At 41.6% G+C, this 16,735-nt stretch overlaps 1 protein-coding gene across 1 annotated transcript in view; it reads left to right on the forward strand.

The window, feature by feature from the left end:
• The window catches only part of RXFP1 (relaxin family peptide receptor 1), a 267,825-nt gene that overhangs the window by 146,223 nt on the left and 104,867 nt on the right, over window positions 1-16,735 (forward strand). The window contains 3 exon segments of the mRNA XM_029603880.1: window positions 417-515; window positions 3,618-3,723; window positions 6,255-6,326. Of these exon segments, the coding sequence (XP_029459740.1) occupies window positions 417-515; window positions 3,618-3,723; window positions 6,255-6,326 (277 nt within the window).

Below are 16,735 nucleotides of genomic sequence, written 5' to 3' on the forward strand. Positions count from 1 at the left end.
AAAAAGGAGAGGATTAAGCTACTATGTATACACTGCATTTGAAAGACTCACACCAGTGCATATGGACCATTCATGTATATAGAATCCAATAACATACTCACTTGTTTTAGCATCAGAGAGTTGAACTCCAAATCTTGAGCATATCAAAAGGATACTCACATTCTTTTAGAAGGTGCTTAGGATATAACATTCCTCTACCTGAATTTTTTTTTTAACTAAACATATTTAATGGCTTGAATTATCATTGGTAATGAAAAGGAATTGAGCAGCACACTAAGCCATTTGTCTGTACTAAAATAATTTTAAAATTCTAATATCTGAAGCAAATGTTTTGCCATTTAATTTCAGCACTTTTGTTGTTGTTGTTGTTTTTTGTTATTGTTTTTGTTGTTGGGTTGTTTTTTTTTTCTGTTCAGGGGATGACAGTGGATGGTCACAGCAACTTGACAAACATTATGGAGACCTCTATGAAAAAAGCTCCAAATATGTCATTGAGATGAAAACAACGGAGTGTGGTAGGTAGAAGCTCATACCAAAAGAAGTACAGTAATGCTGATTAGCCATCTATAAACTGTAACAGGTAAGAGCTCAGGGGTCTTTCATATGCAGCCATTATTTTCTTGTAGCAGTACTAATTTCTCCCAGAATTCATTCTGAGTGAAATAGATGCAAATTTTTAAAGTGACAGGTTTTACTGTTTGATTTGATTGTAAATGTTTATTTGTATGTTGTACATTTTACATATAATCTGTGGATTTAAAATAGTGATCTGCACTGGACAAATATTTTTGGAAGGTTGTGGAATATAAAAATGCACAAATAAATAAAAGTAAATACAATGAACTTAACAACTGTCCATAAACTTATAATGTAGTCATAGTTCAAACAAGAAACTGATCCTTAGCAAGTCAGCTCTGAATGACTATATCTTTAACTATTGTTTAATCCAGTGATTCCCAAACTGGTCCTTGAGGCATACCTAGCCTCAGTTGGGTTTTCAGGAAATCTACGACGAATATGCATGAGATAGATTTGCTCTTTTGAAAATGTATCCCATGTTATGGGGCCAGATTGTAAAAATCCACTCCCCTCGTCTGCCCCCCCCCCCCCCCACACCCCCAAAGTGCCACAATCCTTCCCATAGCAGAAAACTGATCAACTCATACATTGCCTGGTCCCATCACACACAAAATCATCAATCAAAAACCCTGGCCCTGTCCCTTCCCCCACTTCCTGGTCTCCCCCATCCCCCATGCGAGGCACGGTGCATCAGCAAATCAGCCAGCACATTTTAAATTTGGAATAGTGAAAGGAGGAATATACTGTATTCTTCCTCCTACCTGCCTGCCTTCAGAAGAAGATCTTCATAGAGTAAGGGATAGATTTGGAGTAGTGGGGAATCCAGGAAGGCCTCAGGAAGGTCTTGGGGTAGACCAGGGAACTGCATTGTGGAGGAGGGAGGGTGGAGCACTCAATAGATGGGGGTCTTGGTTGGAGTGGGGGAGGATGTTGTAGCAGGTTTTTTTGGATTGATGAGAGGAAAGACTGTGGCATGGGGGGGGGGGGGGCAGGAGAGAATCCTGGTAGCGGAGGAGGAAGGAGACTTTTGTTTGATCAGACTTTGGGTGAGGGATTAGAAGGGCAAAATAGATTTGCACCACCTCGAAGAATGTGCATATATTTTGAAAATGCAATGTATGTACACAATTGTCTCCCTATCCTCTCCCTGTCACCAGGAACATCTTCTTTTTAATATATTTAGCCACTGTACCAGGAGACATTTTCAAACAAGGCTGTCTATGCAGGAAAACACCTGTTTACCCACGTACATTCATTTGAAAATTGTTCTGTAAGGTTCAAAGTGCAAATATCAATCAATGTCAATGACAACCTTAAGAAAAAGAAAATGTATTTCTCTTCCCCTTTTCATAAGGGACACTATTGGCCTGTTTTTGTCTTTTAGGTCCTAACTCTCTCCTGAAGGCACACCAATTCAGTTGGGGGTAAATTTTAAAACATAAGCGTGAGCATACATGAGCACGCGCTACCGGCGCACACACATGTACGCCCAATTTAAAATCAGGGGTCGGTGTGTGCAAGGGGGTGCACACTAGTTTATCTTGCGCGCGCCAACACCTGCAGCCTTCCCCCATTCCCTTCCCCCTATTCTAACCTTCCCACCCCTTCCCCTAACCTTTCCACCCACTAGCCCTATTCTAACCCACCCCCCTTCCCCTGACCTCTATCTTACCTTTTGCGCCTGGCTCCGGGCAGGCACAAGTTGTGCACGCCGGCAGCCTGCCGGCACGCAATCCTCCAACACAGCGGCAAATGACCACTGTGCCAGAGGCCTCTGGCCCCACCCCCAGACTGCCCCTTTTGAAAAGCCCCGGGACTTAAATGCATCCCGGGGCTTTACGCGCGTAACCCGATTTACACGCGTAGAGCTTTTAAAATCCGGCGCTTGGGTTTTCAGGATTGCCACAACGAATATGCATGAAGTAGATTTGCTTACACTGGCTATCCAATGTATACAAATCTATCTCATACATATTCATTATGGATATCCTGAAAACCTAACTGGTTAAATGTGCCTCCAGGAGAAGACTAAGACTTCTGTTGTACAGCTTACTGATTCATTAACAAATAAATTGTCCCTGATTATTGATAAGGCTGCTCCACTTAAGAAATTATCCTCTAGGATAGCTAGCTAGGTCTTGCGTTCCTTGGATCTCCACAATGAATATGCATGAGACAGATTTGCATGCACTGCCTCTATTGTATTGCTGGTGGAGATCCTGAAAACCTGACTGGCTAGGTGTGCCCCGAGGACTGGGTTGAGAACTACTGAATTAGAAGTCAAAAGCAAGCCAATAGTGTTTGTTTTGAAAAAGAGGAAGAGAAAGGGTTATCATTAACATCGACTGGGATTTGTAACATGCAGATGCCTCCATTGTATGCCCATATATCTCCATTGTGGATATCCTGAAAATGAGACCTGTTTATGACACTCCAGGACTGGAGTTGCCTACCCCTGAGCTAGTGCTTGTGTTTTATAATAAGAATATGTATAACTATTGAGTGACATCACAAATGCAGAGTTCCATAGACCACTTCCTATCCAAGAAATTGAAATTATGGACATTTGAAATTTTAGGAGAAAAGTGAATGGCTGACAGTTTTCTTTTGCTTTGTAGCATGCTTTTTACTAGTATTACAATCATGGAATATTATGGAGATGATAAAAAAAAAAACAAGTAGGATGTTCTAGAGTGTATAAATCTACAAAGAAAATGTTTTATTTGTCGGGGATTTGTTCTACAGAGGTGCCTGAAACAAGGCATAAGTAAAACTTCATTTTCATTCTTCTCTGTGTTTCTTTATATTCTAGTATTACTACAGGGTGGCTTCACCAAGGCTTTTCTCTCATTCTGTGTCTATGAGGGAAAACCCTTGATGAAACAGGCCCTGTTGGGTGTAATTCTAAAGAGATTAATGTGTCTCTCTCCATGTCTACTTTTCCTAGTGAAATTCCACGTGCCCTTTGTACTCAACCATGTTCTCATCTTTTCTCTGCTCTTACCTGTCACCATCACTATTACCTTTTCTTTATTTAGCCATTGGTTCTGTGCCAATCTATTGCCTGTGCCAAGGCCTGGAGCTTGATTGTGATGGTGCCAAATTACAAACAGTCCCTTCAGTTGCTTCAAATGTTACTATGCTGTAAGTATAGTGCCTCTTAATTGTAGCTCGCTTTAATTATAGCTGTTTGGTTACTACTGAAGTTTTTAAGTTATGGGACAACAGTTAATGCTTGAAGATAAAGTGTTTTTCAGGCCTGTGCTTTTTTTGTGTGTTTAAAAAATTAGCAAGCAAGGTACTAAAAACAGGGAGGACAAAAATCAAAGCATTTCCATGGGTCAAATAATGTTCTACCCATAGAAATGGGCTCTTTCCATTATTGCATATCCTGAATGCAGGTAAAAAATACGCACATTTTTCAGCAATGCCAATATTTTAATCTGCATACAATGCACACATTCCCAGGGGATGTGGGAAGGGCAGAGAAGGGAACAACTCCTGTAGCTTTGAGTATGCAAAACTACATGCATTGTTTTGTTCCAAAAATATTACCTGCAAAAGCAGGTGGAAATCTCTGCAGGCAATTTTTTGTTACGCAAAAATCAGAGCAAAACTCCCAGCATAGTTTTATTTTGATTCTTGGTACAAGCCCCATATATAAAAGTGCACCCACTTTTGATCACTGCTCCATAATGTTTAAAAATCTAGAAGATTAGAAAAATATCTTGGTCAAGTTGACTTATGGTTGCAGTTCCCCTGTTAACAAAAGTCAGAGTAAGGATGGGGAGACCAGAAAAAATTAAAAGTACATTTTTCCTCTCATAGGAATTAAAGCAAGTTTGCTTCCGATAAGCGGTGTTCTCCATAGAAGGTAGATTAACCATGACATATGGGTAATGTCAACTCACAGTGCCGAATGGACCCTTCTCAGCTCATAAAACATTTGCTCTACTGTATATAATAGTTCCCATGCAGGAGTTGCCTCATGAGCCCCCTCAGTTGATTTTAGAGCTATTCATAGTTAGGTAGTCAAGTCTCCAGGGAGGAGGGTGAGTATGTAACATAGTAACATAGTAATGATGGTAGATAAAGACCAAATGATCCATCTAATCTGCCCAGCAATTTGCTTATGGTAATAACTGCTGCTCTGTGCAGGTTACCCCAATGCGTTCTGTTAAGGGTAGTAATTGCTGTTCCATGCAGGTTACCCCAATGCATTCTATTAAGGGTAGTAATTGCTATTCCATGCAGGTTACCCAATGCATTCTATTAAGGGTAGTAATTGCTGTTCCATGCAGGTTACCCCAATGCATTCTATTAAGGGTAGTAATTGCTGTTCCATGCAGGTTACCCCAATGCATTCTATTAAGGGTAGTAATTGCTGTTCCATGCAGGTTATCCCAATGCATTCTGTTAAGGGTAGTAATTGCTGTTCCATGAAGTTTACCCCATGCAACTGCCGCTCCATGTAGTTTACCCCCATGTGATCTGTTAAAGGTAGAAACTGCTGCTCCGTGCAGGTTACCCCCATGCAGAAATGTTATACCATCCCATTTTTAAATCCTTTAGGGTTCTGCAGTGTTTGTCTCATACTCAAGGAGAACCTGCTCAACTCAGTGCCCTGGAAGCTAGAAGATGAATGGCTGTGGCTCCTCAGAGGCTTACAAAGTTCTTCCATTTTCCAGGCTCTAGACTTTTGAGAGCGCACAGACATCTGGCTGTGGAAGTAGCAACTGGACTGGGCATGGTCAGGTCTCAGGTACCAGTTACAAATATCATGGCCATCAGTAATGGGCATCTTCTTATCATAGACATAGTCTTTGAAGCCACTGATGGTGGGCTTGCTGGAGCCGGACATTTTCTATGAAGAACTTTTACTTTTGTTTTTTGTTTTTTTATATAGCAGTGAAAAGTGCTATTTGGAGGGCTGCCAAGGTAGCAAAGCAAGAAAGTAATCAAAAAAAGTCAGAAAAATCTGAGATATAAAAGATATTCAATTAAGGAAAAATAGAGAGCTAGGATACGCATCTGTCTGAAGCTCGGATGAAAAAAGACTGAGGAGCTCACAAGGCAATGCCCACGTGGGAGCTCCTGAGTATGCTCAGAAGAGCAAAGGCTCTATGAACCAAGGCAGAAGGGTCCGTTTGGTGCTGTCAGGTGAAGTCACCCACATGTCATGGCGAATTCAGCCTTGCTTGTCGACAGAGAATGTAAGCTGCGCAGGCAAAAGGGAGACCACACGAACTTCCTCGTACTCTGAGCAGGAGCACATACATTCAAGGTAGTGAATTTGAGGATGCGAGTAAAAGTCATCTAATCTAAGCAGGTGAATGACCCTTTAGGAGCAGAACCAAAGGAGGAGTGAAGCCCAGTAATGGAGAGTATAGACTAGCTCCGCCTCCTGAACAGTCCAAATATCTTTATTCAGGTCCGGAATAGTTTTTGGAAAGTTTCAAATGACATCAAATGGCAAGCAAATATTTCCCTTTTATGACAGAAAATATTTAAAAGATATGTAATATTTGTCCACTATTCGTCTTGTAAAGGCCCAGATCTTAAGGGTGAATCAGTCCTCAAGCTGTTATAAAAATATGTCATCTTAAGTACAATTGTTACAAATCTGCCTAGAATTATACAACCATTATTAAAATGCATTTTTTGTTCAATTACAGGTCACTACGAAGAAATTTGTTAAGAAAGCTCTCCACGGATGGTTTTAAAAAATACCCAGACCTTAGAAATCTGTAAGAAATAACTTTAGTCTAATTAAAGCTCTGCTTTTAAAAGTAGGTAGTAAACCAGGTTGAAGGATCTTAGCTTTCATCCATCCATGGTCCTGGAAAGGACAGCCTTTATACAATCTTTCCCTGTTTTATTTAGCCATAAGAATAACTTTCAAAAAAATCTCCCCATGGCCCCATATATACAGACATTTTATGGGCACATGGATATCTTCTGTAGTATTTTATAATCTGTGCATAACTGGTCCACGCAAATTATAAAAAAAAGCATATATCTGCCTCCCCCAACATAAGTGCATATGTTTGGTTAAGTGTGAATGCCTGCAGTGCATTGATAGCACATACTTCCTTTACCTATTTTATAAACATATGTAGGCATACTTTATTCACAAAAAAATAAAATAACTTGCATGCATAGAGCTCTGATTTACACATGGATGTAGGTATATTTTAATATAAGCCCATCCCGGGGAGCAGAGTGCAATCCTATTGGGCCACAAAAGTATTGTTTGTCCTTCTGGGGCTGGAACCACTCCGGACTAGCTCTAATATGTTTCTCTTTTCCCTGAGCCTGGACCCTTTGCTGGTGGGGGAGGGGTGAGTTTGATTCCAAGGCCAGAGTGCTAGGAATGACCCTTTGTACCTTCATTCTTGTCCCTGGAAGAGTGGACCTTTTCTTTCACTATGGGTACTGTGTGCGCCAAATAAAACACTGGAGCTACTGGGTTAGTATCCAAAATTAAAGTTGAAAATTCTGATGAAGTATGGCACGATAAACTTAATCCTCAGCACCAAAATTTTCTCTTTGTTCACTGTCTCTTTTCCCTTGCCAGAGCAAGGGAAACATCCACCCTCCAGGTCTTGGATAAATGGAGTCCCCAGGTGGGCAGGATATCCTTTGGATGGGCAGGAAAATCTCCTCCCAACTGATAAAAAATATAACTCACAGTCTCTGCACAGAGAGTCCAAACCTCTCCCTCTCTCTCTCCACAAGGTGTGAAGACTCCAGATGGGTGTCCTCAGTGCTCTTAATTATCTCTTTACTCACTGTTAAGCTGATCTTCTAGTTTTCTTTATCTGGAGATCCCTGATGGGAGGGATCCTACCTGGAACAAGCATCTCCCAACGTAGGACGAGGGGCAGCAAAACTTCCTCCCAGATCTTTTTATAAAAAAAAATCTTCTTCCCAAAAATTAGATAAACACCAGAAGGTCCTGGCCATGGGTCACCACCCTCCTCCGTCCTTGTTGAGGGTGTAGAGCCCAGGCAGTGCACAAGGTTTCGCCAGGCTTCCTATAATTAAAATACCAACCCAGGATGCAGACCCTCATCCACCAGGCAAGGCAGATCTCCCCGACCCAACTCTTTCAGCAGGGTTTTCTGGGACCCTAGTGAGCAGGCCCAAAATCCAGACTTAAGAAAAGCTCCTACACACCTGCTGTAACTTCAAAAGCAAGCTACACTGCCCCCAGAGCTCCCAGGAGGGAAGCGGCTTTGCAGAATGATTCCTCCCCTCATTCACTAACCTGCACTGCACAGGCTAACCTATGAAACACCCAGGGCTCAGTGGTAACGTGACCTTAGGGTCTATTTCATTAAAATATGTGCACGTACTTGAAATCACCAGTTTGCCCATAAGAACATAAGAAATGCTGTACTGGGTCAGACCAAGGGTCCATGAAGCCCAGTATCCTGTCTCCAACAGTGGCCAATCCAGGCTACAAGTACCTGGCAAGTACCCAAACATTAGACAGATCTCAAGCTATTGCTTATTAATTACCATAATGGCAGTTTATGGATTTATCCTCTAGGAACCTATCCAAACATTTTATAAACCCAGTTACACTAACTGCTGTAACCACATCCTCTAGCAATGAATTCCAGAGCTTAATTATGCACTGAGTGAAAAAGAATTTTCTTCGATTTGTTTTCAATGAACTACTTGCTAACTTCATGGAGTGCCCCCTGGTCCTTCTATTATCTGAGAGACTAAACAACTGATTTACTTTAACTTATTCACGTCCTTCCATGATTTTGTTGACTTCTAAAATATCCTCCCTCGGTCATCTCTTCTCTAAACTGAACAGCCCTAACGTCTATGGCCTTTCCCCATAGGGGAGCCATTTCATGCCCTTTATCATTTTGGTATCCCTTCTCTGCACTTTCTCCAATGCAGCTATATCCTTTTTGAGATGCGGTGACCAGAATTGTACACAGTATTCAACTGATACAGAGGCATTATGACATCCACCATTTTATTTGCCATTCCCTTCCTAAGAATTCCTAACATTCTGTTTTCTTTTTTGACCGCCACAGCACACTGAGCCATCGATTTCAATGTATTATTCACTATGATGCCTAGATCTTTTTCCTGGCTGGCAACTCCTAAGATAGAACCTAACACTGTGTAACTACAGCAAGGGTTATTTTTCCCTATATGCATCACCTTGCACGTGTCCATGTTAAATTTTGTCTGCCATTTGAAAGCCCAGTCTTCCAGTCTCACAAGGTCCTCCTGCAATTTATCACAATATGCTTGATTTTTAACTACTCTGCATAATTTTGTGTCACCAGCTCACCCAGTCCATCTCCAAATCACCGAGATCCTCCACTACTTTACCCTGAACTTCCCCAGTTCACCCAGACCTTCCACCCAAAAATAGCAGACAACAGGCAAATCTGATTATCATTTTGCGCTAGATAATTAGCAGGTGTAAAATTGCGTGAATAAGTTGCCCAATGATTTGCATAAATCTCTTATAAACGTCTGCACACATCTTTTGACCACTCGCCGGAAGGCCCCTAGATCTTCGTTGCACAGCTAAAGGTGCATGTGAAACTGGAAATATGCGCATGCTTTTGATGTTTAAAAAATAACATGCATGCAAATACAAGCCACTTCCTTGTGTACAGGCTGATTTTAGGCATGGAACTCCTTTGAAAATTAATTCATAAGAGTGCTATTGACAACACAGAGACACGGTGGCATCATGCTTCAGTGTAGATCAGCATAGCCCAAAGGCACAATATGTTCAGTCGAAAATAAAACTAATTGTTTACTTTCTACCACTCCATGTGATCACATCCCTCTGCTTTTGTATTAGACTAAGTACAGTCTGAATTGAAATGGAAAATAATAGAATCACATCAGTACTATGAATTCTCCAACCTTCTTAAATCCATAATTCTACAACAAAAGACTGAGGGGACAATTGTACTATTCAATCGAACACATTTAGAAAAAATAATCTCTCTCCCTCTCTTTCTCTTCTTTAATTCGTTTTGTCACCTTGAGTCCTCATTAGACAAAATAATTCTTAGGAAAAGGGGCTATATTGTGACAGAACAGTCAAAATTGTCGTACACAGTGCATTATTTTTAAAAGCACAAAGTCAAGTATGTCTTTAGGAAATACTAATGTAGAAAAACATTTTTTTTAAAGTAGCCAGCATTCACAGCAATAAAATTATTAACTTGTATGTCTTTAAAGCGGCATGCATAATACACACTATAATTTATGGAGAAAGAACAGAATGGCTGAATGCGATTGCACATTCCTCAAAGAAGCCTTAGATCGGCTAATAAAGGACTTTTATCAATTCCCACCATTAAATCGGCACACCTTAGTCAAATCAGAGAAAGGGCACTATCAATTGCAGGATCAAAACTGTGGAACACATTACCAGTTCAACTGAGGATGCAGTAGGAAAAAAAATAAATTTAAAGCAGCACTTAAAACATGGCTGTTCCATGTGGCCTATAGCGAAGATGAGAAACAGATATGTATTTAATTGTACATGCACAGGTGGCTTTATTTTTAACCTTTAAATAATGCTGGATGTATATATTTTATGCTTTTAGTATTTTATTGGTTTAATATTTATGGCTTCAGATGCTTTTCATTTAATAACTTATATCTTTTGTAACTTCGTTTAAAATTTTACTTGTTTTATTATAATTGATTGTAATTTCTTGTATTGTATATTTTGTAATGTTAACCGCTGTGAAGGCCCTGCTGAGACAACGGTATATAAACGACAATAAACCTTAAACCTCTAAAATAGTATTGTGTAGCTTGACGGTATGCAGGGGCAGACTGCAGGAAAATATCAGCTGGGTATCTATCGTTCCCTGAAGTGCATGCTTCAACGGCTCCAAAAGGCAAGCCAGCTGACCCTTAAGAGATACATCATGTGTCCTGGAGCCTGACAGAATTTAGTCAAAAAATCTCCAACATAAAAAATTCACATTCTTCCTAAATAACCAAGTAGTAGAGCACACTCTAGACCAGGGGTGAGCAAACAGAGCTGCAGTCCCTCCTTCCATCGGTTGGGCCCCCCACAAGTTTAGTTTCATATCTCAGATACAAATCCTGGATTCCGAGACTGGTGTTAAAGTCTCTTGCTAATCAATCAGCTGTTGAACCAGTTGCCAGTTAATGAGTCAACCACACTGTCATCCAGTGTCAGAGACAAGCACAGGGCTGAGTGTATGGAGAGGCCGGCAACAGGGAGAGGGGAAGGCCTTCAGCCAGCAGTGAGGCAGCCGTGCGGGAGATCTGCTGGTTGCCTCCCGCCGGCAGGGAAGAGGCGCGGCGGGAGAGGCACCTGAGGAGAGCAGGGAGCAGGTCCCAGGAAAAGGGAAAAGCAGACACCACGATACCATGGCTGCCACCGCAACAAAAATTAAAGAGCAGCCTTGAGCAGAGAGCCTCTGGGGAGGCTCCTACTCTCTGAGAAGAGCTGATACAGGCTGGTGTTGGACACAATGACTCCACAGGTGTGGGGCCAATATGGGGATTTGGCATGCCCACTGAGGCATGCCGAAGCCCCAATGGACCAATTTGATAGACTTTTTGTGCATGAAGGGTGGAGGTAGCTGTATCTGTCTCTTGGTTTTCTGTATAGATATGTTTGTAGGTGTCCATTGTTGATTGAAACTGGATTGCATGACAGGGTGACCCATTTTAGAACTTGAAAATTCACATGATCCCAGAGGACAACCAAAATTAATTAGCAGAGATGCTATACCCCTTCACTCTCACCTACCCTGAACTCCAACTGATCCCCTCTCTCAACCTCTACCCTCTCCTGTCTATCCTGTCTCTCAACCTCCAACCCTCCTGTGAATCTCCTCTCTCAATCTTTTCCTCTCCATGCTCCTCCTGCTGATGCCCTCATACATTGCCCATCCCCCTTACCCCTCCAGGCTTTTTTGCATCTCCCCAGCTGATCCTCTCTCACCTCCAAGCCATTCTTATAACCCCCAGCTGATCTTCTGTCATTCCCTCTCACCCATCCCCTGTTCCCTCCTCACTTTCATGCACCATCCCCTCTCTCTCTCAACTCCCAACCTCACTGCATCCCCTCTAACCCTTTCTCTCACATCCCCCCAGCTGATCCCCTCTTACCTCCAGCTCCCATTTTACATCCCCCAGTTTTCTATCATTTCTCCCCTGTCACACTCTAGATCAATCCTTACTTGCCTGATCCAACCTTCAAACCCCTCCTTCATCTGATCCCTCCATTCAACCAGCCCTTCCTCTAAACATCCCTTTGCCAGGGTCAGCAACATTTTTCTTTAGGCCCTAGGCTAAAGATGGATGACAACTGGTGGGAAGGCTGATGACAGGGACATTTTTCTTTTGGATAGGTTCAGTGGTGGGTGAGGAGAGAGGCAAATGATAGTCTCCATCAACCTATGCACATTCAGCCCTCCCATCAAAGCTGGTCCCAAGCCTGACGGTGATCTGCAAGTTACAGCAGCAATAGTATTGAAAGTCAACATGGGGCTTAAGAGCTAGTGCAAGCTCACAGGTACTGCAGTGGCTCGAATCCTTCCTCATGCAGGTCCTCCTGTTACCAAAGAAACTCATGCAAAGGCGGGGCCACTGCAGGGCTTAGTTGAGTTTATTGTATTTAATATGCTGCCTTTTCATATCATTAATCAAAGCAGTTTGTAGGCCTCACGCTGACCTTCACTACTAATGTGGCTGCTGCTGCTGATGTTGCCTGAGGAGGGCTGCAGTTTGAGGCACTTGTGACCTCAGTTGATAGTTCTGTGACCCACAGTTTGGGAAGCTTTGGCTTAAGGTTTTATTCTCCTTCAGCCCAAATCATGAAGCTGTCCTTGATGGACCGGTAATATCAGAAGGTTTGTTGTGGTAACCACTCAGGAATGTCCCTTCTACTTCTGAAATTAAAAAAAAAAGGTTGGCATATTCTGTAAATTGAGGCTGAAGTAGTTATGGGTCAGAATGAATTCAGTAAGTTTTGCAGCAGTTTCTGCTATTATTAGTGGGAAAAGGTAGTTGTTCTCTGGAGTTTGTAACATGTGGTTATACCAGTTAAGGGGGGACAAGATGGATGTCAGGCTTAATGTTTAGAAAGTCTGTGGTGACTTATTTGAATTTTTTACTTGGGATTTGAGGATCCTTTCTATTAGTCCAGATATTTCCTCTGTGCGTGTGCCAATACCAGATATAAATGGTCTGCCAAGGTTCCCAGGTCTGCGGATTTTATGTAGCATGTAGAAGGTACCAACAGAAGGGAGGGCTGATATCGGGTTTTCTAGGTGAGGCTGTAGCTGCTTTGGAGCTATTTGATTTTTTTGACAGTCACCACACACTGACAGTAGCAAGATATTCTATGGAAGGCTTCTTTTACTCTGACCTCTGCTATTGTTAAACAGACATTTCAATTTATTCGATAAAAGATTTGAGTCGCAGGGCTCTCAACATTACTGTAATGTCCTGGGCTGAGGCAAAGGTGACCTATGGCAGCTGTTGCTTGAGAATAGCAGTAGAAAAGTCAAGGACAGCAGCCGATGAAATCAGCAGACCCAAAGCAGCATATGGACTCAGGATCACAGCCAGACTAACATCTGAGGTCTCTCCAAAAAGCTAGAACATCAGTTCAGAACAGGAAGCAGCAACAGACATGAACCAGTCTGAACAAGCAAGAATCATGGCGGGTAGAATTAAAACTATAACAGGAACTGTGCATCCACATTAGTTATCCATTAAACATCAACACCCATTGGTGAAAAATAATTTTTTGTCGTCATATAAGTGACCTCATATCAATAGGCATGTTGTATAATGCTAGAAAGCATGTAAATAATACGCCATTTAGTATAATCATGGGTCAATTGTAAATGAGCATTTTCGCTATGCTTTGTGAAATAGTCCAGGAAAATTCCCAAGATATTGAAAGTGTCACAAAGATCACAAAAGTTATTTCAAATAGTATTGATTTCTGATATAACTTAGCATTCATTAGCTTTCATTAGCGTGAAGAAACGCCATGTTGTTTGATGAAAGAGGCTCGGATGTTAACAGCCCGACACAGGATCCGTGTTTCGGCTATGCCTTCATCGGGGGCCGAAATTAACTGTAAAAATAAAAGGAACATAATTTGACCAAAGTTTCAACAAAATTTAATACTTGCCTCAACGATACACAAATGTGGGATACCAACTGATGGAACGCGGATGCAATTGCCGACCTGCCGGTAATGCGTTTCTTCAACCGGAGGAGAACGCTCTCGTACCAATATTTAGGGGGTCCCCCAACCAATCAGAAATTGCCACGTCGAAAAGAGGTTGATGTCAGTGGTTGCTGGGGAATACCCAGCTCTTTAAATGAGAGAATACCATTCTATAGATAGATTCAACCCGTTCGGCTGCACAGAGTTTAAATTAAAAATCCATTGTTGTTCCTTTAAAAGTTTTTGCGGTAGAATTAAAAAGCAGGTTCAAGGTCATGAAGAGAGATACAAGAGTGAAGTAGAAACAAATCCTTTTTACCAGCAGAAAAGAGGAAGAACAGAGGAAATTAAATACAGGAATAAGTCCTGAACCAATCAGGGAGGCCAATGGTAGTCTCTGATACAAATTCTGGAACTAGTCATTGATTCTTCCGGAGAACTATTCTAACTGAATAGCATACCGTGGTCACATTCTTTGGTCCTATCACAGGAAAGGTCAGTATTAGGTGTTGAAGGTCAACAAATAGGTTGAAGTATGATCTTTATTTCTACATATCCCTGTAGACTAACTCAGCAAGTACACTACTTTATTCAAGATGCATGAGAGAAAGCATACTGTGGGGGTCACCACTTTGGAAAGCTACAGAATATCTTTCAATCTCAGCTGGGCCTGATGATCACTAACCTTCCTTTTCTCTTCCAAACATTTCTGGAAATCATCCACAGGCCTTTTGTACTGCTCAGCCAGATATCATCAAATGGGCTTTATTTATTTATTTGTGCAACTCTTTTTTTTTTTGGTGGATTTGGCATTTTCCTGAGAGTCAATAAAAAAATGTATCTCTGGCCTACTCCTTTTGCCACTTCTCCAATTTCACTATTCCAAGGAATGGATCCTTTCTATGGGGGGGGGAGGATATCCTTCTAGGCCCAGACGGTGTACTGAAAACCCTTTTGCTGATCTGCTACTAAACTCCCTTAGGTGATGATGTGCTAAAGCGATGCTGTTTTGAAGGGATAAGGCAGGACACAGTGTTGGGTGTTCAAACATTTACAGTGATTCTTCAGAATAAATAAATGTCCAATCATGTAGAGTCACTGACCAACTTACAATCTGGGTTTACACTATATACTGTATCTCTTTGAGTAGGTGTCCTTTGTCTCAGGCTCCTGGGATGAAGCTTATCACTGTTGAATGGAATGAATAAACTGTCCCAGTAGGGCAGGAAAGTCCTAAGAGTGAGGGGATCCTCTTAATCCCAGAAAAATCCTGCCTGAGGTCCAAAAGTTCAGTCTTCTTCTTTCCTCTAGCCTGTGTCCTGTATCCCAAGGTCGGAGATCCAGTTGTGGGTCTCCAAAGATCTTGCTTCTTTTCTCTGGACTCCTTCTGATGGACCTTCCTTGAGGAAAGGTCTATACAACAATGAAACCAAGCTATTACCGCCCAGCTACTAAATCTCTTCACTAACAAAACGTAAAACACTGTCAAATTCCCAAAATATTCCTCTGAGGTGAAACACAGGCACTGCCACCCCTTCACACACAGGAAGAGGGGCTCACAGATCTTCCAATCCTGGGCATGTCCCTCACCAGGTATAAACCAGGGTCTCCCCACCAGTCAAAATCCAAAAGTTGCTAATTTCCAACAAAAGTCTCGTTTCCAAAACAAGAGGCTTATCCTTACAGGCAAGGAGTGCACTGAAAGGTTTCTCCTCTTAACAAAATACCAAGTTAGACTACTAGGCTCTAACTCAGACAAGGAAACCACAAAAAGATCCTCACTCCTCAAAAGGTAAACCAAAATGATCACACTTACTCCTCACCTAGCTCTCCCCCCCCCCTCCCCCCCCCCCTTTCTGGACTGGGACTAAACCACCACACTAATACTCAAAGGGAAGAGCTGTAGGGAATGGTTTGTCCCTCTAAAGCTGACTAACCCAAGGGCAAAGATTTAGGGCCAGCTGGTGGAGACCTAGGTGGTCTTTACATTTAAATTATTGCTAAAACCACATTCCCTGTCAAATCAGTTAGCCATACCAGGCAATGTACAAATAAAATCTCTGCATCAATAACACAAATACACAATAACAAAGGATAAAACATGGAAACACTATCCACACAATGTACAAAGAGCATCCCCCTGCCATCCTCACGTGAAACTACTAAAGGGAAAAGCCAGGATTTCACTTTCTTCTGGAATGCCGTAGTTTGACAGAGAAGACGCAGCTTCAGAGAACATCCTTACATGTAATTTTGAGCTTTTAACATGCTGGAGGGGACACTTAGTAGAACTGCCTGAGTGGAGTGTAGGGCTCAAGTGGGAACATTTCATTTCAATTATACTCTTTAAATAAGCCTAATAACATTGGATAGCATTCATTTTATTCAACCTTCAAGGTATCCTTATTAAAGAGCACTGTACTCTGGAACTAAAGCTCGAGTCCAAATGATTCTATTTCATTGACTTTCAAGGCACAACTGTTTAGAATAATCATGTGGGGATGTGGCGTGGATTACATAAGAACATAAAAACATAAGATCTGCATACTGGATCAGACCAAGGGTCCATTAAGCCCAGTATCCTGTCTCCAGCAGTGGCCAATCCAAGTCACAAGTACCTGGCAAGTACCCAAATCTTAAATAGATCCCAAGCAACTATTCCTTATTGATTAATAGCAGTTTACGGACTTCTGTTCTAAGAACTTATCCAAACCCAGCTACACTACCTGCCTTAACCATATCCTCTGGCAACAAATTCTAGAGCTTAATTGTGTGTTGAGTGAAAAAACATTTTCTCTGATTTGTTTTAAATTTGCTACTTGCTAACCTTATGGTCCCCTAGTCTTTGTATTATTCAAAAAAATAAATAAACATTTCACATTTACCCGTTCAAGTCCTTTCATGATTTTGTGGATGTCTATCATA

Source organism: Rhinatrema bivittatum, chromosome 1, assembly GCF_901001135.1.
Source record: "Rhinatrema bivittatum chromosome 1, aRhiBiv1.1, whole genome shotgun sequence".
NCBI classification, from domain to species: domain Eukaryota; kingdom Metazoa; phylum Chordata; class Amphibia; order Gymnophiona; family Rhinatrematidae; genus Rhinatrema; species Rhinatrema bivittatum.